Raw genomic sequence first — 25,161 nt, forward strand, 5'->3', positions numbered from 1 at the left:
GTTGGAAGGAAAAACCGTGTGCGTGGCGGTATGGTTGTAAAAAGCCTTGCTCCATTATTTGAATTTCGTACGAGTAACGTTAACCAGATGTGCTAGGTATTCATTCGGTTTTGTTCCAAGTCAGCTGGTGGCATTGTTTGCGCTGGTTAGAAGTGGTATCACTGGAAACCGCTATCAAGTCGCCTTGAGCTTGGCGACCAGCCAGCCTTCTATGGCAAGAACGGTAGGGAAGAATTGAGAGTCCTCCTGGCGTTGTCTGCCGTTTAGACCCGTGTTTCCGTCAGTTCCTGTTTTCTGCAACAACAGGGACCGCGATCAAAAGAATCGAGATTCTTTTTTTTTCAGAGGTAATATACGGATGACGTTGCGTATCACAGCAATACACAGGCCGCCCGGCCTGCTATCAGTAGTTTTGTTTTCGAATGCACATCCTCTGTGAACGTTGCTACGGGGGGAGGTTTGTGGTGACGAGGCTACGGTAGCGGTCTGCACAGACGGCAGGCTGTCGACGTAAACTAGGAAGTTTTGCGAAACTTTTCAAGTACAACGCTACCTGCGGCTGGTTTTTTTCAGGTGAGCACAGCTACTGTTCCGATCGCGATCCCCATTTAACGAGTGATTGGCGTACAGTTCAGTAGTGGTATGGTTGGCCATGAGTATAGCTCTTCGAGTAGTAGGCCTAAAGCCACGAGGTCTTGTTCATATTGAAGAACCTAGCTCATTGTAAAGGTTACCATTACAATGTAGAGATGTGCAGACGGACCGAGAATGAAAGTTACAAAGCTGCCAAAAGTGTATGCACTTGGAAGAGCGCAGATCCGCTAATCAGCCCTGTCTTGATCGTGGCGCAGAATGTACTGGTTACACAGAGTGGAGATTGCGGTTCCGCTGGTATACCGGGATTGTTGATGCTGGCAGCCTGTCCGGCCGAACATGACCGACGGTTGTATCATCTGTTTCAGACCCGCAGTACCGCTCATGACCTCGGACCTAGGTGTAGACGCAGCCCAAGGAGTGTGTCCTAATCTGCTACTAACGCAGAAGAAACCCCCCGTGAGTACATACTACTGTTTTGGGGGTGGGGAGCGAGATCGACAAAAAGCTGGTTTTAGTGCATTTATCGCTGTCCAAAGACACCTGAAGAGCACGATGACTCACGAGCAGTGTCGCTGTTAGTTTCAGCGCCTTGTCGTGATAAGGGGGGAGGTAAAAATAGGCGGTGAGGCAGGAAAATGGCCCGTTACGAACTCCATTCTAATGGCAATATGTCTAAGTCGTCTTTTTCGGAACACCGACGTGAGATAAGGGGTTATCGGCCTGTGTAACAATGGTCGCATTTTTCGAGGCCACAACACTTATTTGCTGAGTCGCATAGTTCGCTGTCTGTAGGGTAGACTGTTCGTGAACTATGGGTTGCATTGCGTCACGCATTTTGACAGGACCTTTCCGTTTCGATTTCCATTGGATGCCAAAACACCTTCCTCCCTCACATAACTTCTACAGAGCATATGGGAACAATAGTTTGCATTTTAACTGTGTGGTTTCAGTCGTTAATGATGTATGAGTTGTCTTACAACATCTTGAATGCCAGACAGACTGTTGCCCATTACAAAAGTCATGATGGGCCTGTTGCAAAACTGCCTGCAGTGCTTGAGATAACGTCCTGCGTGGCATTCGGTTTGTTCATAGAGGCCATTGTTCGTTCTAGTGGACAGCTCATTCGGAGAACAGTGACTGGAATTTTCTTTTGTGAAACCCACTTTTTCAGCACTACATTTGTTTGTAAGGTATGCATGTTACTGGAACAGTGTAATTAGCTACGAAATATATTGGCTGTAAATCTGCTCCCAATTACCAGTAAACTTCCCTAAAGTGAACAGGATCGCCTAGTATTAGCATCTGCAGTGCAGGGTTGTCTTTTATGTCATTAGCCACTGCTCAGTGTTACGTTATGCATCCTCATTCAGCGTATGCCCATGACATTTTGTGAGATTGTGTGTGTGTGTGTGATTCATGAACACCCAGCAGAAATTATGCCCTTCCATTAATTTTTAGCCTTATGATTCAGAATAGCTGTGGAAAGCTGTAACTCTTAACTATGCCCGCGTAATCATGCATTTGGGTTGCCACACGGTTTCCGAGTAGTTAACATATCTGTAGGAAATATTAACTTTCCTTCAAACAGACAGCCCTTTAAGTGAAACGTGTAGGATTTCCTCATAACTATCTAATTTGACTCAATATGTGTGCAAATGCATGCTATTCATTCACATTTTGTAATTTTTTGAAGGTGTAAGAGCAAGCCACATACTTTACATTGTTACTCTAACCATATGGTGGGCTATTTCTCTGACTAGGTGAAGGTTTCTTAGGTGCTACATGCCTCACAGGTAGCGCCTTATATATTTGGGATAAGCTCAAGGGCATGCGATGTCTAGTATAAAAACGGACGGGGAAGTCTTCACCGCAGTTAGCCTTGGTGCAGACTTCCTGGTAGAAATGCACAAATTTTATGCTGTACTCCGATAGCTTGTTGAATAGTACTAAGTACTTTGCTAGGAAACGTGTACATCCACGTTACATGTGATGAATTTTGTGAAGCAGCTTGCCTTCCTGCATTGTTTCTTTGTCGTGTTATGTGCTGGGCTTTTACGCTTTTTTTTTTTTTTTCTTCAATAACTTGTTGCTGGTGTGGTCATTTTCGCGCAAAATTCTATTTAATGATCAGGTTGATTTGCTACGTGTTACTGAGTCTTACATGTTACTTTATTTGCTACCCTTTATGTAGATACTTTAGCAAACTTAAGAGATATTTCGCGGATTCATGTTCATCTCGCGAGCTGGTTCTGTGTCCTCGCGTCTCAAGTTCCAAGACGCGCACTCAGAGCTCGTTATTTATGAGCTCGAGTGCTAAAACATCTGCATCCTTTATGGCGCAGGTGTTTGCGGGTTAAAACATCCGCCAGCGATAAAACAGTAAAAATTGCGCCTCGCCGAGACGGCTGACCGACCCGCATCCCCGGGCCCCGAGGTTTCCCGCCCCCCGAGGTTTCCCGCCCCCCGAGGTTTCCCGCCCCCCTCGAAATTGCACTCATCCGATGGTCGTGACACGACTGGGCAAAACGACCTTTGGGGACGCGAGTTTACCGACGTGGAAAACGCGCAGTGCGCGCCCCGTATCGCGGCGCTAACGTTGGCGTCGGCGCAGCTGGGGGGGCCTCGGTCGGGGGAGCCGCGTCGCAGCAGCGAGCGCTAGCGCCCGGCTGCGCGCCACCCGGGGAATGGCTCGGTCGCCCGTCCAGGGTCCATGCTGGCATTGGCAGGAGCACCGGGCTCGCGGGGATTTGACGTGTGTCCTCGGCCCGCGCTGTTTCATCATTCAAAAGGTGCGCCGACGGCCCGGCCGACCCGCGCGGACCCACCATCTGGTTGCGGACCGGACCTGTTGCGCGCGTCCGTACGGCCACGTCGCTGACGTCTGCGCGCGTGTTTTCTCGTTGCAGAACTCAGCCAGTTCGGTGGCAGAGCGCATGCACCTGGACAAGTACCTGGAGGTGAAGCCAACCCCCCTGAACCCCAACGCGGACGTGTTTCACAGCAAGAATGCGACCCCCGCCACCCTTGAGTGGGAGCGCAGCTGCTGCCCCGCTTCACAGGGGGCTGCTGCCACGGTGCAGGATGGCTGTGTGGACGGTCGGGAGATTCCCGAGACGGAGCTGCGAGCACTGCTCCGACAACAGCTGGAATACTATTTTTCCAGGTGGGTGTGCGGTGGAGGAGGTTGGGGTGCCCCGGGGTGCTGGTGGGGTAGGTGGAAGACTGCATAGGACGTTTACATTGTGCAGTGTCATTTGCAGTAGTAACCGGCAGCTAGTAATGGTCTTGGCGTAGATATTAGCTTTGAGTTCTTCGGAACGATCATTGCTCTCATTTGGGACTCACAAAAGGGACAGTACGACATTCTTTGAGCAATACAAGTAAATTTATGCGTGCAGCCCACCGCTTATCTGTTTAAAAATGTCTTCCAGTGTCACGGTGCAGCTCGTGCGTCGAAGTACCCTCTCCTCAAATTACAATCCGACCTAGCCAAGCAAAGTCCAGCGTGTTACCGCTGTGGCTCACGCGTCCCTGTCCATAACTGACCTTTCGTTCCTCCAGTAAAGGGAGTAAGGCCCCCCGGAACGACGTAGGCTTCCTATGCGATGACTCCGACCTCCAAGTGGCAGCTGCTGAAGTGATCGTCCAGTCCAATCCCTATTACACTTTTCTAATCACAACCATATCCACTCCAAAGTTTCTTAGTGATCAGGAGGCAATACTGAAGATGCAGATTGTGTGTTGGAAATTGTGCTAGAAATCCAAAAGGAGCTGCAACACAGCTAATACACGCGCAATTACAATGTTTTGCGTTTAAAGCGATATTTACATTGTAACCCCCGTTTTGAGTAGCATGCACATTATAAAGAAGTGACCGAAAATTGCAATATCTTTCAGACACTGTCCATATCTGCTACTCTCAAGTGGCATTGGAGTCAGAATTGCCTTAATCTTGACGAATGCATATTCTTGTGACATTGATGCGCACAAGCCGTAAAGCTGCCAGTGCGTGACGTAAACTATGCCCCAGATGTTCTGTGAAAAGCTGTTCCCTTCACAGTTATTCACACTTCACATTTATTGGCTCCCAATTGAGTAGTCAAAAGTCCTCGCGTTTTGCTCTGACTGATGCAGGGAGAACCTTGCGAACGACACATACCTCCTGTCCCAAATGGACGGCGACCAGTATGTGCCCATCGGAACAGTGGCCAATTTCAACCAGATCAAGCGTTTGACGAGGGACCTGAACCTCATCGTTGAGGTGCTGCGGACTTCCCCAAATGTACAGGTGGACGAAGCCGGCCAGAAGGTGCGACCCAATCACAAACGGTGTGTCCTCATCCTCAGGGAGATACCAGAGACGACGCCTGTTGCGGTGAGTTGACTTTTGCTGCCGAGAGGTATTAGGTTGTGCAAGGAGTTGGGCGTCGCCACAGTTATTGTGGGGGAAGTAAATTGAAATTCGGGGGACAGTACTTATTTCGCACAACTCTGCCTGTCACGAAAGCATGCTCAGAGTATTACTGCACCTCAAAGAGACTCGCTTCCGCATGAATTCTCTAGTCCCACAAGCATAGATGTGTAGTTCCATGAGTAATACCTAGACCCTGAAGTTTTCGGGTTTTATATTTTTCCAAATTCGGGGGGTAGAAATCGGGTCAACAAATTGATGTCGAAGATTCATGCAAATTCGGGCAGAAAAATTACCATCAGACTGAGTTCGGGGAGAAATATGGCATTATTGTAGAATAAACGTTCACTGTACCGTTTATCCAGAGTGCCAGAAGTAAGGGGCCAGTCGCATATTTTGTGAGAAACTAGTATGTCGATGCTTTGACGTGCCTAGCCTAGGTGCAGTTTTGCAGGTAGAAATCGGGTTTAACCCTAGATAGGTGAACCTCAATTCGGGGTGCAAATTCGGGGGAAAATCGGGTTTAACCCTAAAACATCAGGGTCTAGTAATACCATTGTTGTACTATTAAAACCTGATGTGCCTCTTATGAAGGGACCATCATATCAGAATACGTTTTGTAGTTACTTGATTACTTCTGGTCTGGGCACAGAATTGCATAGCTGATGGAAAGATATTTTGTGTAATAACTGTGACCATTGTCGACCTTTGGCACAAAACCAGATATAACTACGATAAAACCCGGGCGCAACGATATACCCCGAACAAACGATTGTTTTTTCTTTTACCGTCAAAATATACATTGTCTCTATGGAGAATGGACTGGCGTGTAACGATAAAGTTCGCCGTTCTGAGTACTCTTACTGCTGACTGCACTTTATCCTGTCGGCGTTGTCAGGAATTTTATCGCGGAGCGGGTGCTGTGTGCTCATCACGTCGCGCACCTTAGTGCAGTTGAACGTGCCGTTGTGCATATCTACGACGGCAGCCAAAAGCAAACGAGCTATTTTCAATAAAATATTGTTAGTACTTACACCCACTTTCGTAATGTCCGTCGTTAGCGTTGCGTAACGCGTGGAGCGCAACTTTTATAGGATGGCGCTGACCCTAGGTCGGTCCCCCTTGTAGCGATATCCTTCACATACGATTAAATTAGTGACGACCGCCAATATCATTACGCGCGGGTTTCACTGTCGCAACTGCGGTTGTGGTAAACTTATAGCTCATTCTGTTCCGACAAGTTTTTTGTGCACATATTGTATGGCATTTGACTTGCTTCATTATGCAGATGTTTTGCCTGATGTGATCATTTCTCCTACAGGAAATTGAATCATTGTTTGCCGGAGAGAGGTGCCCCAAATTTGTTAGCTGCGAGTTTGCGCACAATAGCAGCTGGTACGTTACGTTTGAATCTGATGAGGATGCCCAGCAAGCATACCGGTACTTGCGTGAGGATGTACGAACGTTCCAGGTAAGTACTTTGTCTTCTTTCTGTTTTCGTGTAGTTGCATGGGCACTCGCCGTTTGTGGGGCTAGTTGAGGCGAAGGGAGGGACCTCCATGACACCCAGTGTGTAGGCCACCACTGTGTCGTTTTATATATACAGGGTCTTTCACCTAAAGCGATAAAAAATTCTAACTGGTGAGCTACGCGCCGGAGGATTGTGGGACTTTCGGCAATTACCTTCTGGAAACCTTTGCCAACATTTAGGAAGGCTCTGGACAATTTTCAATTGAGGGAAATTAATTTTTTTCAATCGAACTTCAAAAATTGGCAAGCCAACCTCACTTTTTTTTTTTCAGGAGTATGAAGTCCTCGACCGTAGGTGGGGAAGTTACTTTTATTTTGTAGTGCACTACCGTTACTCACTACTTTTTCAAAAAGTAACACGTTACGTTATTCGTTACTGTTGCGGTAGCAGGTAACACGTTACTAACACTGTTACTTCTAATAAGTAATGACGTTACTTTTGCATTACTTCACCAGTTGTCCTTATAATATGTACCATTTTTGACTGAGTCACATAAGTGCATTCTGCAAATCAACAATAAGCAATGTTGGGCACAAACAAGGGTCACGCATGAACACAACTTACATGGATGATTTATTGCAAAGCAGAAGTAGTTGATGATCAAAATTTCCATCTTTGAGCTTCGCCCGTTGGTCTGAGAGGACGCCTAATGACCAGTGAGTGCTCCTCAGAGTTGTACACGTTACCCGAAAAAAGTAATCGATTACAATTACTGTTACTACTGCACGAAAAGTAATTCTTTACCGCTACAAATTGAAAATGTAATGCATTACCGATTAAAAATGTAACACGTTCCTTTTCCCGTTCGTTTTAAATTGTGGGCCATAGCAAAGCCAACAGCCCTGCAGTGAATGCAACCATGCAGCTCTTGTTGCAAATTATAATATGAGACACCAACATACATGATAAGTGAAATTCACAAATACATTTGAAAGCAATATACAAAACGCATACACAAGTTTATCCTATCTAGTGAGTTCTTTGTGATAAGATGGTCATCACCAGCATCAAGGTCAAGGCGCAGGAAAGAAAGTTAAAACAAGAGGCAGGGACACTTCCTCCTGTTGCCGCACCTTTTGCGCGCGCTTTTTTGTGACAATCAAGCAGGCGGGGCGAAAGCAGCACTTTCACTAGATTTTTTTTTTTCCTGTTGCTATACTGTGCATAGTTTCTGTTAAGTCTGATTACCCGTGGAGGACTTCATATTTCCGTTTTAAAAAAAGTGAGGTTGGCTTGGCAGTTTTCAAAGTTTGATTTTAAAAAAACAATTCCCTCGATTAAAAATTGTCCAAAGCTTTCCTAAATGGCGGCAAAAGTTTTTCAGAAGGTAATTGCAACAAGTCCCAGTGAGAACGTCGCCAGTTAGAATTTTTTATCCCTTTAGGTGAAACACCCTGTATATACAGGGTGTCCACGCTAACTATAGACAGATTTAAAACTAGACAAACCATTTTTGAATTAGTACATCGACCTAGGAGGTTGCTCGTGCCCTCGTAAGGTGTGGCTTTTTGCGTTGAATATATATGCAGTAGAGGCGTGCAAATAGCAAAATTTGCATTGTGAATAGTTAACGTATATTTCATTTTCACTGCTAATCGAACCTGACTAAGTAGAAAAGGCCCAATTTCAATAATTCTGAATATCTCATGGTGAAATATTTCGTGGTGGTGTGCTCATTACATGATTTTCTGCTCCAAACATGTGAGCCTTTTCACCCAGCATAACATATCGTGAGAGAAGGGCCCCTCTGTGTCGTGTATGGTAGACTGCATCAGTGGGATGAACTGCATTTAGAGCTAGTCAACATGTTCCATGTATCCTGCTTTGTGTGCATCTCATCATTTCTATGTTTACAGTGTGAGTGTCCTGTACTTCTTTTAGAAACTGCACACATTTCCATCTGTTACTGAACATAACTCTCAAAGGTGGGAGTACATTTACTGGAACCTGCAATGCCCAGAGTACAGTGTTAACCATGGTCTCACAAAATTTGTAGACTTTTGGTGACAGAATATTGTAAAAAATGTACAGCGGGCTTCACCTAACACTCCAGTGCAATGAGGTGAAGCCAACATGCAGAATGGAGTCGCACACCAAAAGAAAGACGGCGGTAACGTGGAGTGGGCTTCGCCTAGCCATTTAATGTAATGAGGCGAAGCTGACTTGCCAAATGGCGACAGGACAGAGATACCTCGCTTCAGTACTATTCGAAAAATATTCGAAAATTTTGAATACTGAAAATATGTTGCAAAGAGCATTCGAATAGCATCAGATATTTGTTTCATATTCAAAATTTCTAATATTTGCACCGCTCTAATATACAGTCATCGCTTCGAACTCTGAAAAACTTGAAAACCGAGGGAAAAAATTCTCTTTGTTTAAAAATATGCATATAGTTAGCATGGACACTTTGTATATACAGTAGAATCTCTATGATACGAATCTGACGGGGTCGCGGAAAAAATTCGTATCAAACGAATTAAACCAAAATAAAAATTGAGGCAAGAAAATACAGTGACTGTTCATTTTCCGTTACTGTCAATGAAAGAGGTCGGTTGTAACGCTTTTGTGTCTCAGTTTTTGGCCAATGCTGCCCAAATACGCGAAATGATTCAAAAGACGTACACGTGCTTTTCACCCGCGAGTCGCGCGACAGTGGTCTAAAGCGAGCTTCTCCTAAAGCAAGCAGGCGTTAGGTGAAGCCAACTTGCGGAATGGTGACTCGTAATGTTGCCACAAGTTGTCTTGATATGTTCCCTCCACGTGTTCTGGGGTTCTGGTCGCTGTTTTCCGCCAGAGCGATGTCACACAGCTTCGCGGTTTATTGTTGCGAGGGGGTAAAAAGGTCAAAACAGAGATAAGGTGATAAGGTTCCCGGCTGTTCAATCCCTTTGATCTTATCTCGACCACCACAACCAAAAGGAAAGTCATTGCTTGCACTGTGCTACATGATGTAAGGGAGTTCGTGGTGAGGATCGCCCTCCCTTTTCGAAAGAAGGAGCAGCATGACTCGCGCGCTCTCGCGTCACGGGGGAACAAACTCTGTCGCATCCTCGGCTCATTCGTATCATCCGTAAAGGCAAGATAACGCGTTCGTATCATCCGAACTCTAATACATGGGAAGAATAGGCATTCCGGCCGGGACCGGAATTCGTATCATCCCGAAATTCGTATCATCCGTGATCGTATCATCGAGATTCTACTGTATACACTTTTTAAAGGTTGATGGGCTAAAATTTTATTTTATTTCTGTAAAAATTAGGTGATATCTGGAGGAAAAGTTTGTAACAAAAAAACTCATTTCAAATGAATGCTGAGACGCCGAGCAGCTATACCGAATGCAGATTACTTAGCGTTCTCCAGAACCAGTTCTTTTAAGGTTTTACCTGAAGTGACCATGATGCACACCGGGGAGTAAAATATCAAATCATGACCGGTAATCATGAGGGTCGAGGTTCAACCCCTGGCGCCGGCACTCATTGGCTCTTTCGTTAATTACTTGTTGACTTTTTCCCTTCGGGTCTTGGAGGCTCTGTGTGTTGTGTTTGTCCCTAGATGGGCCTCAGCTCGTTTGCCCATCAGTAAAAATGCGTTTGACAGGCTCGAAGCATGAATACATTTCACCTTGTTGGTCATCTGGGACGATGAAACTTCTAACCTTCGATTGCAATACGCGCTGCAAGTAACCGAGCGTTCTGCGCATATCTCCTCTCCCGGTTACTCCACTCGGGAAGCCCTACTGGCTAAGGCGTCGCCCTCCCTGTTCCCTCCTACTGCCTCCTCTCATGCGCAGAGACTCACTTGCACAGCGTATGGCATAACAAGTTGTTTGCTCGCTCCTTAGCAGGGAGCAATTCTAAGTACTGTTCTCTTTCAGGGACGTCCCATTCTGGCGCGCATCAAAGCCAAACCCATCTCCAGGGCTTCCTTCTTGCCTCCATACAAAAATGGGCTGCGACCTCCACCCCCTGCCGCTGCTGCTGCAGCAGCAGCAGCAGCAACAGTAGTGGCGGCTCAGCCCCCACAGCCTCCTCCACAGCAGCCTGCCCTCTTGCAGGCTCCATTAAATTATGGTGGTGGGAGCCAAGCGTACCCTCCATTTTACCCACCCACCATGTTGCAGACCTGGGCTCCGGCCACCCCTCCATGCTTTGATCTTGGCACAGTGTTTTCCGTCAATGGACTGGCTCCACAGGCGACCTATAAGCCTGTCAACGGGGGACGTTACCTTGGACGTCCTGCGTGAGTGAATTTCTTTTCTTTCAGAATGAATTTTGAATGAGTGAATTTTTTTCTCTTTCTGAGTGAATTTGTTCTGGATGTATGGCTGTCTTCCTTCTGTTGTTGCTGTCAAGCTCATTCCTGTAACAAGAGATCTGGTATGTCATTAGCGCCTGAAGTGTTTGGGAATTTTTTTTTTCTAAATTCGAGGGGTAAAAATCAGGTAAATAAACATGTGCTCTAAATTTATGTGAATTCAGGTGAAAAAGCTTCCAGTATTCTAAATTCGGGGAGAAATCGGACTGAATTACTCAAACTAACTGTACTGGTTTGGTACAAACAGTGATGTAACTGAATTTGCTGTGTGAATTATGTGTGCATTCCTACAGACGTCTCAGTGAGGGCAGTTTGCTGGGTAAAAATCTGGTTTCACCCTACAGAGGCAACCTTCAGTTAATGAAAGAATCAGGTTAAACACTTAAACTTCAGGCTCCATATGTCATGGATGGAGCGTGCTAACCAGCTATTGAAATATGACACATGTTTATAGCTTTCCTGAAAGACTAGGGAAGAGACTTCAATCAATGCTTCTGATAGTAGGGGGTTCAAATATTCAGATTTTTTAAACACCCAAAGCTCATAATTGTGTTTTCAATTCGAACTAGGAATTGGCTCTTTCAGATCGAATATACAGTAAACCCCCGATAGCTCGAAGTTGTAAAAACCGGAAAAACTTTCGAGATAAGCGGGCTTTCGAGTTAAGCGAACAGCGAAAATTACGTTGCCACGATGTTACCACAATGCACTATGTTATGAACCGTAAAAAGAAGCGTTCCTACAGTAATAGGGCTCGTAAACAATTCCGAAGCCATTTATTAACATCATCCGAGAGGGAATAACTCAGTAATAGCAATCTGCTTGGCATTTGCGTCTGGGAGCAAGAAAGCATCTTCAAGCACTTCAATGCAACGCATGAGACGCTCCTCCCGGCACGTCACTACCAAGGGCACTCTCGACGATTTCAGTGTCACTCAGTTCACCGCTTACTGGAACATCACCGTCGTAAAGCGCATAGTCCTCGATGTTCAAGTCCTCTAAGTCACTCTCCCCACAACATGCGAGGCGCATCGCGTCCTTGCACAGTTCATCACAGCCACCGAACTAGTCTGCTGGCTCCGGCATGGCGGTGGAAGCCCAGAAACCCGCATGAACGAAACAGTTCACGATAATGGCTTGATGAACTTGCTGCCGGGCCTTTGATAAGTGCCACCTTGCGCTCCAAAGTCAGGGACTTGCACGTGCGTTCTTCAGCCATCACGCCGCGAAGAGCGAAACGAAACGGAGACGTTCGGACGAATGCAGAGGAGGAGGAGTGACATTGGGTGGAAAGGGGAGTGAAGTCTGCCTGCCGCAGCTAGCGGCATGTTGCAAGGATGAGAGTAACTATGACTGAAAGGCTTTGACCTTGACCTATCCCGGGGGACCGAAGAATGCACGTAGGTACGGTGACCTACTGGTGACGGAATTGCGAGATATCCGTGCTCGGGCAAAAAAAAAAAAAAAAGCTTCGACCTAAAAGTTCCCAAATACATAGGAAGCATTGGAACAAGGTTTGGGACGCAAAAAAAAAATTCGAGATAAGCGAGCTCGAGTTAACAAGGGTTTACTGTATAGGAATACAGTCATACTCCTTTAGAACGAAAACCTACTACATGAACGAAATATCAAGAAATGTCCAGATTCTCCAGGATGTATTCGCACGCTGTGAAGTCGAAGTATGACGAGACAGACTACACAGTGCGCCCTTGGCGACACCGGTCTTTGTATTCGAGTAAACGTTGTAATCGTATTCGTTGTAAACAAACACGTTCCACATGGTTGTGTCGGCACAACTGCTTTGTTTCATGTTTAGATACAGCTAGCTGGTTTCTCACAATCCTCCAAGACCATTTTAGCCCCTGAAGCACGTAACAGTTTATTCTCGCATTTTAAAGACATCACTATCAATCGCGCTGCTGTCGATAAGAACTATGATATAATACGTAGGAATAGAAAGTTGCTACACACAGTGCAAGGCTTTTTTTTTTTTTTTTTAACTTGAAGGGGACTTTTTCTTGGCTATGTAGTCAACAGGAAATCTTGATGCCCGCAAAACAGCGAGGCTCATTTGCTTTGTCTACTACGAGTGAGCGGCGGCGTTCCGCGCCTTCATGTTTGAGCACACCGTTATGGTCATTTGTTCCTTTCCTCTGTCGGAAGTATTGCTTTTATGAGAAATGAATTTAAGTAAACTTGGCATTTAATTATTAAAGGTGCCCCCGACACGCCGGTAGCGCGCCCACCGGTCTGGGGCCGGCGCTTACGAGCCGATGCATAGCAGGGCTCGGCGCTGCACTTTGTTCGAATAAACCAGTGTGCACGTTCACGTATTCGAATTACCTGGCGTTTTCCCCCCATTGAAATACACATCAGGCATCAGTTTGAATTATCCGGAAGCTCAAATTAAGAGATTTCGAAACAGGTTTTCACCGTATAGCAGAGATGATGTTGCATAATGTAAAAACCCCGAGACTAGGGAACGCGAAGGGACAGACACAACACGAAGTCTCAAAAACTTTTTGTACTACTTGAATTTGGTGCACATCTGCTTTATTGCACATCCAATCCACTTACATTTAAGACTAATTTTTTTCACGGTCTCTTGAGTTTCATTGTAAAGGAGTTTGACTGTAGTTCGGAAGCTGCACACACAATCCCTAAAACATCACAGCAGAAGGCATACAGCTAAGTAAACGCTGCTGCTTGCAAAGATGTGTGTGTCACGTATGCGTATGGCCTTATCGGTAGTGAACTTTATGTGTGATAGATTTGTGGCATATGTATAAGGTTTGGTGATTTTTGGCTATTCACTTCGTATTTGTATCTGGTACGTACGTAAGCGCTTTGTAAACTGATAAAAATCTATTTGGCATCATTTCGCAGCAGTATTAAGTAAGTCAGAGTTTTATGTATACAGAGCTTTTATTGGAGGGTACTACTGTAGCACGTCAGAGCTGTTTTTGTACACGTAAGTATGGTCTGCATGGCAGACAGGGTACCCTTCTCAACTGGCACCAACAAACTTTATCTTACAACCAGCTGAGTAGAAGCACATCTACATCACATTACTTTCCGTGACCATTATTCAACCAGAAAAAAGCTTAGCACCTTCCCATCAGCATGTTGTATAATATGCAGGCTAAAAATGTTTTTTTTTTTTCTATCCTTTCCTTTTTCTTTTTTTGCCATGTTTGCTGATGAGCACTATTGAAACGCTCGTTTCAACGCATCATATATATCATATATCATACCATTTCCTAGCATCAAAAGTTCCTTAGCAAAAAAACACTGCCCAAACTATAGAATGGGGCATTAGCATTATGCAATCTGTCAAGTGTCTCTATTTTGGTGAGCAATGGTTGTTTGTCGCAAGCAGAACTTCATTTGGCCTGATGCAGCGACTAAAAGAATACATGATGATGTTTGCTGAACTTGACGGTTTCTAGTAGTCGCACAGAGGTTTGATGAACGATAGGAAATGTGTGCCCTTACTGAGCGGCTTTAGCACTAAGTCTAAGTAAGGTTGAGTTACGTGCAAGTATGATCCAGTTCACTCTCACATTGTTGAAGCAATAAGTACAATAGATCCTCTGTATGCAATAAGGGGATAAGTCACTCCCTTTTCAGTATCCCCTTATCCCTTTTCAGTATTTTTGTTGCAATGTCATCTAAGTATCAGTACGTACCTGAAAAAGAAAACTTTGTACTGTACAGAAGTTTATTGACCTGCTGACAAAAATGCAGACTACTTCAAGAAAGCTTGCACGTTAATAAACGGCAGTTTCAGTGTTTTTATCTTTTTATTGCTACAGGAGGGTAAGAAGAAGGAGGGTAAGAAATGGGAAATGCATGAGTGTCGGGGGGGGACAGGCAGTCCTATCAGTTCCCCTCTCTACGCACGCACACAAATAACGTAGCTTAAAGTTTATTACCATGCGGATGTCAATTACGACTTCCACTGTACAGTCATCTCCTACCTTCTTCCTACCTCACACGACGGTATTATCAGGGCATAATAGGGAAAACGTGTGCACTAGTGGTAATGTGTGACATTGTGATCGTCATCTAGGACATTATTTTGAAGGGTGTGCTCATTCAGCAGCACAATAAGCCCAATCATGCCTGCTCAACTACACGCGGGTGACTCCATCCTATCCAAGATCACCAGTGTTGAAGAATCAGGATATGACTCGTGAAAATTGTATTTTTTCTGCGCCAAAACCACGTGCACGGTGGTGTTATATCGAAAAGGGGAGGTTTAAGTGACACTCGTGGATTTTATTCCGTTTCTACTAAGTCGCACACCCTAAAATGATGCGAGCAGGACATGCATGTAGAGTAGATACGTACATGTCTGCCGCACATTTTTCATTGGTGCTGTTCAAGGAATGCCAGCTGCAATCCCTTTTCAATATTTTCAGTTTTCTCGGTTTCTACATTTTTGGCTTATCCTCTTATTGCACACAGAGATTTGTCTTCCTTACACCTTGAGTTTTTAGAATAAACCCGAATATTAGATTTTCCCTTCAATAGAATGGAACGTATACAAGAGCACCGTACAACTTCTGAAAATTTACGCTACTTGCACACACTATGATGCTTGGTCTCCCTGCTGGCCGGAACCGAATATCAGCTATAGTCGTGTTCATCTTCAGAAGGAAAAGCAGTGTAGTCAGTCCTCTACGTATGTGTTGGAGATAAGGAGGCCCAATAGTGCGCCAGGAGAAATACTGCACTGCCACCATGTGGGGAGGGCTCGCGTAGTGTCGTGCGGCAAGTCTCCACAGCCGTAATACTTTGAGAGCTGACAGGCTCAATTTCTTTTCCTCCTTAAGTTGAACACGACTATAAGTTGGGGCAAAGTCTACAGTGCAGTCTGCTCCAAAAAAAAACAGTTAAAAGACTTGTAACACATTGACCGATGTTGAGAATATATTGAGGAGAAAGTTTTCTGTGTGTCGTACTTGGCAAAATTCAATGCCTGCAAGGCCTTGCTGACCTTGCTTTAAAAGAGTGTTGAAATCGCGTACATGTCTAACTACGGCCACTCCCATTGGTCGTAAGCATGTGACCCCTAGCGTGCTGCCTCACTGGCAGAGAGGAAAGCAGCGATGCGAGAGGTCAGCTAGGGACGCTAAATAAGCAACTCTTCAGAGTATCGACACAGAGGCAAAAGGGCAAGTGGGAGCCGGCATTTCGTTTCCGTCTGACTGCCAGTGCCATCTATGGAGCACTCTCCGAAGTGTTGTCTTCTTCCACTGCCAAACTTCATCTATTTCTACTGCCGAAGTAGAGGTGGGGCCGCAGGTCAAACGGAAGACAACATGGCAGCTCCAACTTGCCCCTTGTGCCCCAGTGTCGGTACTCCGAAGAGTAGCCCATTTAGCGTCTCTATTTAGAGACTCTATGCTCGACGAGTTTCGATATTTGCAGTGCTCGGTTTCTGCATGCCCTGTCATTCGCTTTGTTGTAAGACTTGGAATTGAGTTATTTGCGAAATGCAAATAAATCAATGTTTATCTGGGATAACTCGGGATAATTGTTTCTTGGGCTGTGTCCAGGCGTCACTCAGGAGGGCCCAAAGGTTACGTGCGCAACGATGACTCTTCCTCACGAGGAGGTGGGGGCCTGCTGGGTAACTACCCGCCTCATCCCAACCAACAGCAGCCATCCTATGCCACTTCCTGGGAGTTCTTACCAGGGACCAAGCGGGAGGGGGGCCTCTTCTCACTCTATGCTCGGGGGCGAGACGCTGCTGCACCTCAGTTTGGCACTAAGGATGGCTTCTCTCACCAGCGCTCAGCCCAAGAGTGAGTAGAAGAGAGGCTGTTCCTTCCAAACGGCTGCCCGGGCGTTCCTGTAACGTCACCCACTGGCAGGTTCCTCCGGCTAACACCTCCACGTTGGCCCAATGTCTCGCTCGTAATGAATGGCCGGTCAATCAGACAGATTTGAAAGTACCTGCAGCTCCTCGTGTAACCCTCTTCTCTATTTATTTCAACGAAACTCATATTGTAATTGCCCTCCACCAGAAATTCATCTGTTCATTTGGCAGGGACTGTAAATAGGGACTGTGGGGGGGGTCACGGTATGCAGCATTAATGTTCTGAGGGCAGGCTGGGAAAGGACAGCAGCACGCGGTCTTGTTCACTTTGTGGAGAATCTCTGCAAACACAAACAGCGCAGATTTACTGAGAGAGCTTACATGTCAAGTCCTTGAAAACCGTATTGTTTTTGCTGTCCCATATTGTTGTCTGGCCTAATGTGCCGAAGGACAATTTGAAGCCTGTGAATATGCTGCCAGGTGTCTGTAACATTATGGTCGTGTTGTGCCCTATGACATCGTGAGAAGCTCGTGCACTATATGACTTCCATTGGATGGTGGGGGCTCAATGTTAAGCAAGGGGTTGGGGTGCCGTCAGTGCAATATGTTCTTTTGCGGTTCCCACTGGTCCTTGAAAAACTTGAATACTCTGGTATTCGGAAGTGTCGTCCTCAGCACCTGGAAAGCCCTGGAATTTTCCACTGTCAACTGCTATCTTTGTACTCAGCCTTGGTCATGGAGCAGTCTGGTTCTCAGGAGAAGCATTCCCGCGGTAAATATCAGGCGAGGATTGCGTGGGAGCCGGTGAATTGCTCGATTCTATTCACCAGCACTATGGAGCATAACTAGTTTCGGAGAAGAGGTGTGCACTTCACCTTATGTCTCAAAAATGTGCTGGCATTTCTGGCATAATTTAACGACTTCATCCGAATTTGTATAGGCTCCGAATGGGTTTTATTTGCCACGTACAAACTACAGTGGACTCACTGTAAACGAAATGCAGTTAAACGTAAATTAGGAATAACCGGAACAATAGGGTCACCTTTTGTTGATTTTTAATATGCAACGATAAAAATCTTCGGATCATTGAAACAACCCGTTGTGTGTACTTCGGATAGACGGGACCAACAGGAAATACCAGATGCCAGCAGACCTGAAAAACTACCATTTGCGTCTCTCAACCCTGGCGGAAGCCATAGCCACCGCAACCCAATGCTCCAGTCGCTCGTACAGCATTAGGCTTAGCTGAAGTTCCACATGTGCCCTCATGAAGTCTGTCAAGAAACAGCCACATAGAGTGCTTTCGGTTGCGTCAGTGTTGCAGATAATTCAGGGACATCATCGCGGGAGCAAACAAAAAAATAAAATCCACGAGGTTAGATATGCCAAAGTCAACACTGTCGTCAAAGCAGGGAGGCTTCCCGCACACTGAATGAGGATGCAGACGGTGCCACGTGATAAGATGACGCAGGTAATCTCGGAAACCTGGCTTCCTGGAAACCTGGAGTTTGCCCGGCAGAACAGAAAGATAACCCTCATTGTAGACAATTGAGGGGTGCATGAAATTTCTTCCAAGCCTCAGGCATGCATGCATGTTTCATAATAAAAAGTGATCACGAAATAAAACGGATATTGACTTTTTTTTTTCCGTAGCCACCCACAGTAGTGGAAATACGGATGATTTTGAAATAAAGTTGCATTTCTTGAAATCTGCGTACTTTGCTTAAATGAAACAATCACTCCGTTGGAGTTCCGTTTAAGAGGAGTCCACCGTATGATTTTTATTCAGGAACGGACGACTTAGGAGACGCAAGAAAGAGGATGGATCTCTATCTGGAAGGCAAGGGGGAGGGGGAGGAACGGCTCCTTTTCCCCAAGATGGTAGCTCAAGCAGTGGGGAGAAAGGAGGACTACTGCCCAAGTTTGATCTAGAGGAAGCTGCCTTCCCACCACTGCCAGGATCTCTACTGGTCAGTGGACTCTACTGGACATGTTTTTGTATATACGATTACGGTCGGAGCACTGGCGTAGCCAGAAGGGGGGGGGACGGGGGTTCTGAGGGTCCAAATCTCCCCCTTCCCAAAATGATACCTTTGGTAGGGCATTTGGGAAAGGGAGACGAGGGGAAATCCTCCTCTCCCGTGTAAAGTCCCCGACGAACCCCTCCCGAAATATTTTTCTGGCTACGCCGCTGGGTCTGGAATTTTTGGGTTTTGCCCGGTTCTTCCTCCAGTTTACCCCCTTTCCTTGTCAGGAGGAAGAGGAAGATGAGGCAGCTTCAAGCAGAGTACTAAGAAGCGCGCCAGCCGAGGGAGTGGGACGTCTGTCTGACGTAGTCCGAGGGTCAGGAGGGCGTAACCGTCCCCCAACTGTCCCGCCCGTGGTGCTGACGCCTCCAGCTTCTCCAGAGCCCACGTGAGTTCATGTTGCTTTGCCGGTTGCAACGGGCTTGGTCTCACCCGGAAGAGAGCAATAAATGTCCGCCTACTTGCAGTGAGGATGCCACCGAGCGAATCGAACCCTCCCAGCCCACACAGACAGTACGACCGGATGTTCCTAATGGCACGGTTAGTGGGCTTGCTCCTGTCTCTTCTTGCCAGGCATACGTATCTTGCAGGTCTTGCCCAGAACGGAAACTACAGTGCAGTTCCACTAATTCAGACTCAAAGGGGACCGAAACATTGTTTAAATAAAGCGTAGTTAGGACTAAAGTGCACCACTCTGAATGAGGCCTTAAAGTAGCACAGAAGTCATTTTTAACACCCAGTTTTCTTCCTATAAAACTGTTAAGTAGACCAGTAAGATGCACCATGCGAAGTAATTTACACCACAGAGTCATAATTATCGCGGAAATTGAATTTAAAATACGCCGCAAAAAGCGACCGTGCGCAACGGTGGTGAAGAGCAGTACCAGCCTGTGATCTGCCTGGAACCTCGGACTGACGCTATAAGGAGAACGCTCGCTGATTGGCCTAGAGAAATGTTGTCTGCTACTCCGCTGTCATCTGCTACTCGGCTGTTCGGGGTTCTGATAAAGCCTTTCTCCTTGCTCGGTAATGCTTCAGCCGCTCCTTCTATCCCCAATTCTCTGGGAGAACTGGCAAAACAGGTTTACGGCGGCAAAGGGACAAGGCACTGACCGGCACTGACCGGCGAACCAGAACGAGTTCTCCTTATACCGTCATCGGTGACGTTGCATCATACCTCCTCATCCTCGTTATAGCTGAAGTGGCGAGTTAAGGGTGAACGCGCGGAGCTACGTTTATGTGAGTTTTTTTTTTTTTTCTGGGAAACAAATTGCACACATCAAAACCTTTCGCGCTATTCGGTATAATGACACACACACTTTCATCAGATATCTTAATCTGAAAATTTTTTGGATGGCCCTCTGTACTCCTTTAATGTGAACGCATCATGGCTCCATAGGTCTTGCCCACACGTCTGTGGTCACGCTAGGGCTGTGCGAATAGTGAAATTTTGGTTCGAATCGAATACGAATCGAATATTTATTTCTTCGAATGATAGTGAATCGAATACATTCTAATATTGCTACATGCACTACTACATAGAAAACTGTGGCTTGAAAATGTCTTCTATCACCATTCACATAATTGATCAGCATAGCCATTGTCATATTTGTGATGTGTTCCAATAGCTGCTGCATATCCTTTGGGTGCAGGGAAACCATTCCACATGTAATGGCATTCTGAATTATGGATAACAAGAAGTAACTTATCTCTGAGACTCAAATGCAACAGTAAACCTGCATAACTTCGGAACAGGGAAAGAAAAAAAGGAAAGAGAACATCATCAGAAAGCCTGTGCAGCTTTTCATTGAACGTGTATTTCTTATCATATGACACACACAATTTGCAGAAAACAGATTGTCTCATTCATACCTTTCAGTAACAAGTGGCTGCAAACTTACTTCATAACACTTTTGCTTCTATTAGTGACTTTCCACTGGTGGCTAGAGTTGACCAATCATTGTTACTTTGAACTTGGGTCATTCCACGGGGAATGGTCCAAGGTTGTCAATCGACCATCACCAATATTTTTTTTAAAAATAGGGTGTGTGGGGGACACTGTCAGGTTAATTGTACCGAATGTCCCAACTCGAAATATTGATTCCATGTGTTTTTAGAGCAGAGCAGAGTTTGCGCCAGGCGAGAAAACCATACCACAGGTTTTCGTCCTCTTTTCGCGCGTGCTTGCTTCTACATACGAATCAATGTGGTTTTATGTCATCCGAGGATTATGCAGCATAAGTTAAGCAGGGCATGCGAAATAACTATCTCCTTCGCCCTCTAAAGTCGGGCCCAAATGTCGCCGTTTGTGCAACTTTTGTTATTTCATTCCGCGTTCCCTGCTTACCTTGTTGGAAAAGTAGGTACGGCTCCCTGTTTACTAGCACATGGGGAACGCTAACAAAAATTTTCGCATGTCTAGGATGTACACTTGTTCTGTGAGAACCGTTGGAAAGTGACACACATCAAAACTTTGCATTTTACAGAAGATGATTTCGAAATGTGGCAGACCACTTAAAAATCGCCGACCTACGTCATTCGATAGCACAATGCTTCAGCTACAACATATCAAAAATCTGGAGAATTACATTTTGACAAACGCGAGAAATGAATTTTTTTCTCGGCCATGGTTTGCCTGACATTGGGCGCGGAGAAGCACCCTTCCAGGCACATTCTGGTCTGACACGTTGTTAAGCAGAGACCCTTTAACAGGTTCGTTTTATATGCTTGGTACTACTGTCTTCCTGGGTTTTTCGACGGTGCGTCTTTTATTTACACTTGTGACGTGTATACTTCCGCGTCACACTAAAAGAGGAAAAAAGTAAAACCACAAGGTGTCCTGCCCAATGCACGCCCTGTTGAAAATTAACGCTCAGCACCGCTATTGTTGCTCTTAGGCCCCTTGCGTACCGGGAAAGATTTCCTCTCAGAAGAAAACGCGATTCTGCCCTCAGAAATTGGTTCGAAGTGGAGAAACTTCCTTGTCCCAGGCAATGCAATGCAGCGGCTGTGTCTTTCGGCAAGGATGGTCCTTTCTGCTGCAACTTCGTCCTTTGATACCCACAGGCAATTTATGCTCAGCGCGTCCTTTGCCCACACATACAAGTCCCTTGGTGTTAGGATCTGCCTCTCCTGTGGCCGCTGGACACTGCCTTTGGCAGCGAGCCTTTTAACAGTTCCTCCTACTCCGTCGCGCGGCCCCTTGCCGTGTGATGTTGCGTAGAAGTTCCAGCAATCGCTAAGCGAAAGGACCATCCTTGCCGAAAGACACAGCCGCTGCATTGCATTGCCTGGGACAAGAAAGTTTCACCACTTCGAACCAACTTCTGAGGGCAGAATCGTGTTTTCTTCTGAGAGGAAAGCTTTCCCGGTATGCAAGGGGCCTAAGAACAACAATAGCTGTGCTGAGAGTTAATTTTCGACAGGGCGTGTTTTGGGCACGACACCTTGTGGTTTTACTTTTTTCCTCTTTTAGTGTGACGCGGAAGTATACACGTCAGAATGTGCCTGGAAGGGTGCTTCTCCGCGCCCAATGCCAAGCATACCATGGTCGAGAAAAAAATTCATTTATTGCGTTTGTCAAAAAGTAATTCTCCAGATTTTTTATATGTTGTAGCTGAAGCATTGTGCTATCGAATGACGTAGGTCGGCGATTTTTAAGTGGTCTGCCACATTTCGAAATCATCTTCTGTAAAATGCAAAGTTTTGATGTGTGTCACTTTCCAACGGTTCTCACAGAACAAGTGTATATCCCAGACATGCGAAAAATTTTGTTAGCGTTCCCCATGTGCTTGTAAAGAGGGAGCCGTACCTACTTTTCCAACAAGGTAAGCAGGGAACGCGGAATAAAATCACAAAAGTTGCACAAACGGCGACATTTGGGCCCGACTTTAGAGGGCGAGGGAGAGAGTTATTTCGCATGCCCTGCACTTAACTTATGCTGCATAACTTATGCACCTTTACCTGCAGGCAACTTATGCTGCATAATCCTCGGATGACATAAAAACCACATTGGTTCGTATATAGAAGCAAGCACGCGCGAAAAGAGGACAAAAACCTGTGGTATGGTTTTCTCGCCTGGCGCAAACTCTGACCTGCTCTAAAAACACATGGAATCAATATTTCGAGTTGGGACATACGGTACGATTAATCTGACAGTGTCCCCCACGCACCCTATTTTTTTAAAACATATTGGTGATGGTCGATTGACAACCTTGGACCATTCCCCGTGGAATGTCCCACTTGCAAGACACTGTACTAGATCTTTGTGCCGCGTTTTGTTATCACTGCCAAAAATTGCTTTCGGGTTCCCTCTAGTTCTGAACCAAAATGCAAAAGAAATGTTACCTGCTTGAAATGACACATGTTGTCATGACAAATTGGTTTCGTTTTGAGGTAGAAAAATATGCTCCAACAATTGATATGCTGTTTAATCGTACACACAATATTACGGCGTAGTCATGAGTCATGTCATAATGCACCATGAAATCAGGCAAACACGAGGTGTATTCATTTGCATACAGAACTATGACCGTGGATTTTGATCAGATTGGATTGGATTCGCCCCAGTGTTGCACACATTGGAACCGAAAATCTGCCAAATTTTAGCCTGTAGAAACCGAAACTGCCCTATGAGCACGCCGTTGCAATGGGTGATTGATCACTCGAATAGATTATTGCTGTATCCGGCCGTTCACATATTTGCACAGCCCTAAGTCACACAATGCTGAAAATGTGAGAGGTTAATTCATATTCCAAAATATTTATTTATGGGCTAGAATCAAATTAACCAGTTACACGCACTTGCATTCACCAAGTGTCAGTTCGAATAATTGCGCGATAGCAGACAATGATCATTCATTGTCAAAGTGTTTGCCCGACTTGAACACCCAGTGGTACTTTCTTTCTTACCAGCAGACTGCAAAGACCGAACCAGTGGAGGCAGCACCAACCACCACAGCACCGCGCTTAACGTATTCACAGGTAGCGGCAGCGATGGCCCAGAAAGGAGCCCAGGAGGCACCCCCCTGAGTTGCTCACACCCCTGCCCAAGACTAATGAGCTATCTGCTGCTGCTGCTGCTGTTGTTGTAACGAAGGGATTGTGGTGTGTTAGAAGACGAACCACCTTTACCAAGGACAACGTACGCACAGTGTGTTGCCTGTGACGATTATATTTTGAGCAACGGGGAGGAGGACACTAGTCAGTGCACAGGGGACAGGGTGGGAAGTTTAGATGGGGGAGCGAATTCTTGGGACGCTCACTTGGGTGTGTGCGCAGTGTACATAGCGTGGGACAAACACACAAGACAGCTACTCGAACGGCTGAGTGCTCTCCTGCGAGAATACCACATGCACTTCCCCGTATCCTTTTTTTTTTTTTTTTCCATTTTCTGCTTTATTGCGATTTCTTTTGTCCAAGTGCCTTATGTTTGTCCATTCTTGTGTTGTTTTCCTTCTCCATTGTACTCCTTATATTTTTGAGGCTTTGTGATTTAACTTTGCTATACATGCAACCTGATTTAAAATGCCAAGAGGTGTATAAATTAATAAATGCACGCAAGCAAGCACTAGGATGCCTGCATCGTATTCCAAGGAAAGGTTCCTAGGAAGGATGGCTGGCTGGTAAGGCAACTGTACTAGACCTAGCTGCACTTTGATATTCATGCAACACGATTTAACTGCTAAGTGTACAAAATAAAGAACAAGGAAATCTATACCATGTCTGTGGTTTGGTGGTTTTGTGTAGAGGTCACAGTGTGAGGTGTATGAAGCAAGGTGTATAAGCAAGTAGCAACTTCGAGAATTCCATTCAGATGGGCTCTCCTTTATTAAATCTACAAAACTTAATCGCAGAATTTAGTGATGCTCAGAGCTGTGATGACCATCGGTGCTGAAGAACTGTTTCCTCGCCTCGTCCAAGCCTACAGTAAGCAGGGCTAATGCCAGGCCATACTTGAATCCACGGAATGTGGTCATCTGAATGCGTTTAAACAGTGGGACGTCGACCATCTTGTATCTGTAGACTTCATTCCTGTATGAAAAGGGGGCGCGATCATGGCTGTCTTGCACGAATCATCAGGAGAATCAAGGTCAAAGCTAGTACCCAGAACAACTGCTTTTTGAACAGTAACATAAACACAACATTGTAAATTGCAGCATATGTCTCGTTCTGCGGGAACGTTCGACAGGAACGGAAGTTTCTGCTTTATGCCGTATTGAGCCTTTTACCTGAGCCACGGGTCGCGAAGGCCCTGGGATGCAAGTTCCCTTTGCACCTTTACGAGCTCAGGAACCTCTTCCACTTTGTAGATTCTGTAGTCTGGGACCTTATAAGTGTCTGCATGACCGTGATGAGCGTCTGCCCCCATAGTTGAGGTGATGTTGAACGCCTAAAGTGAAAAAAAACTGCAATTTCAGCAGACCGTTCGTGTTTCTTTTTACGTCTGCTG

At 45.7% G+C, this 25,161-nt stretch overlaps 1 protein-coding gene across 4 annotated transcripts; it reads left to right on the forward strand.

Moving 5' to 3' along the window:
- Window positions 1-235: 235 nt before the first annotated feature.
- LOC135388916 (la-related protein Larp4B-like) lies at window positions 236-24,426 on the forward strand. Of its 4 annotated transcripts, none has more exons than XM_064618794.1 (11): window positions 236-573; window positions 963-1,053; window positions 3,504-3,760; window positions 4,732-4,972; window positions 6,330-6,479; window positions 10,417-10,781; window positions 16,421-16,669; window positions 18,473-18,653; window positions 18,938-19,098; window positions 19,178-19,250; window positions 23,625-24,426. In XM_064618794.1, exons 2-11 carry the CDS (start codon window positions 979-981, stop codon window positions 23,739-23,741), a joined length of 1,869 nt encoding a protein of 622 aa, XP_064474864.1. In that variant the 5' UTR covers window positions 236-573; window positions 963-978; the 3' UTR covers window positions 23,742-24,426. The 4 variants fall into 4 exon arrangements, with proteins under 4 accessions (XP_064474864.1, XP_064474866.1, XP_064474862.1 ...); XM_064618792.1 differs by lacking the exons at window positions 236-573; window positions 963-1,053 and adding exons at window positions 2,961-3,031; window positions 3,066-3,386; XM_064618793.1 differs by lacking the exons at window positions 236-573; window positions 963-1,053 and adding exons at window positions 2,962-3,031; window positions 3,066-3,386 and having other exon boundaries at window positions 23,628-24,426.
- The last annotated feature ends 735 nt before the right edge of the window (window positions 24,427-25,161 follow it).

The sequence above is a fragment of the Ornithodoros turicata genome, chromosome 3 (assembly GCF_037126465.1).
Source record: "Ornithodoros turicata isolate Travis chromosome 3, ASM3712646v1, whole genome shotgun sequence".
Taxonomy (NCBI): Eukaryota; Metazoa; Arthropoda; class Arachnida; order Ixodida; family Argasidae; genus Ornithodoros; species Ornithodoros turicata.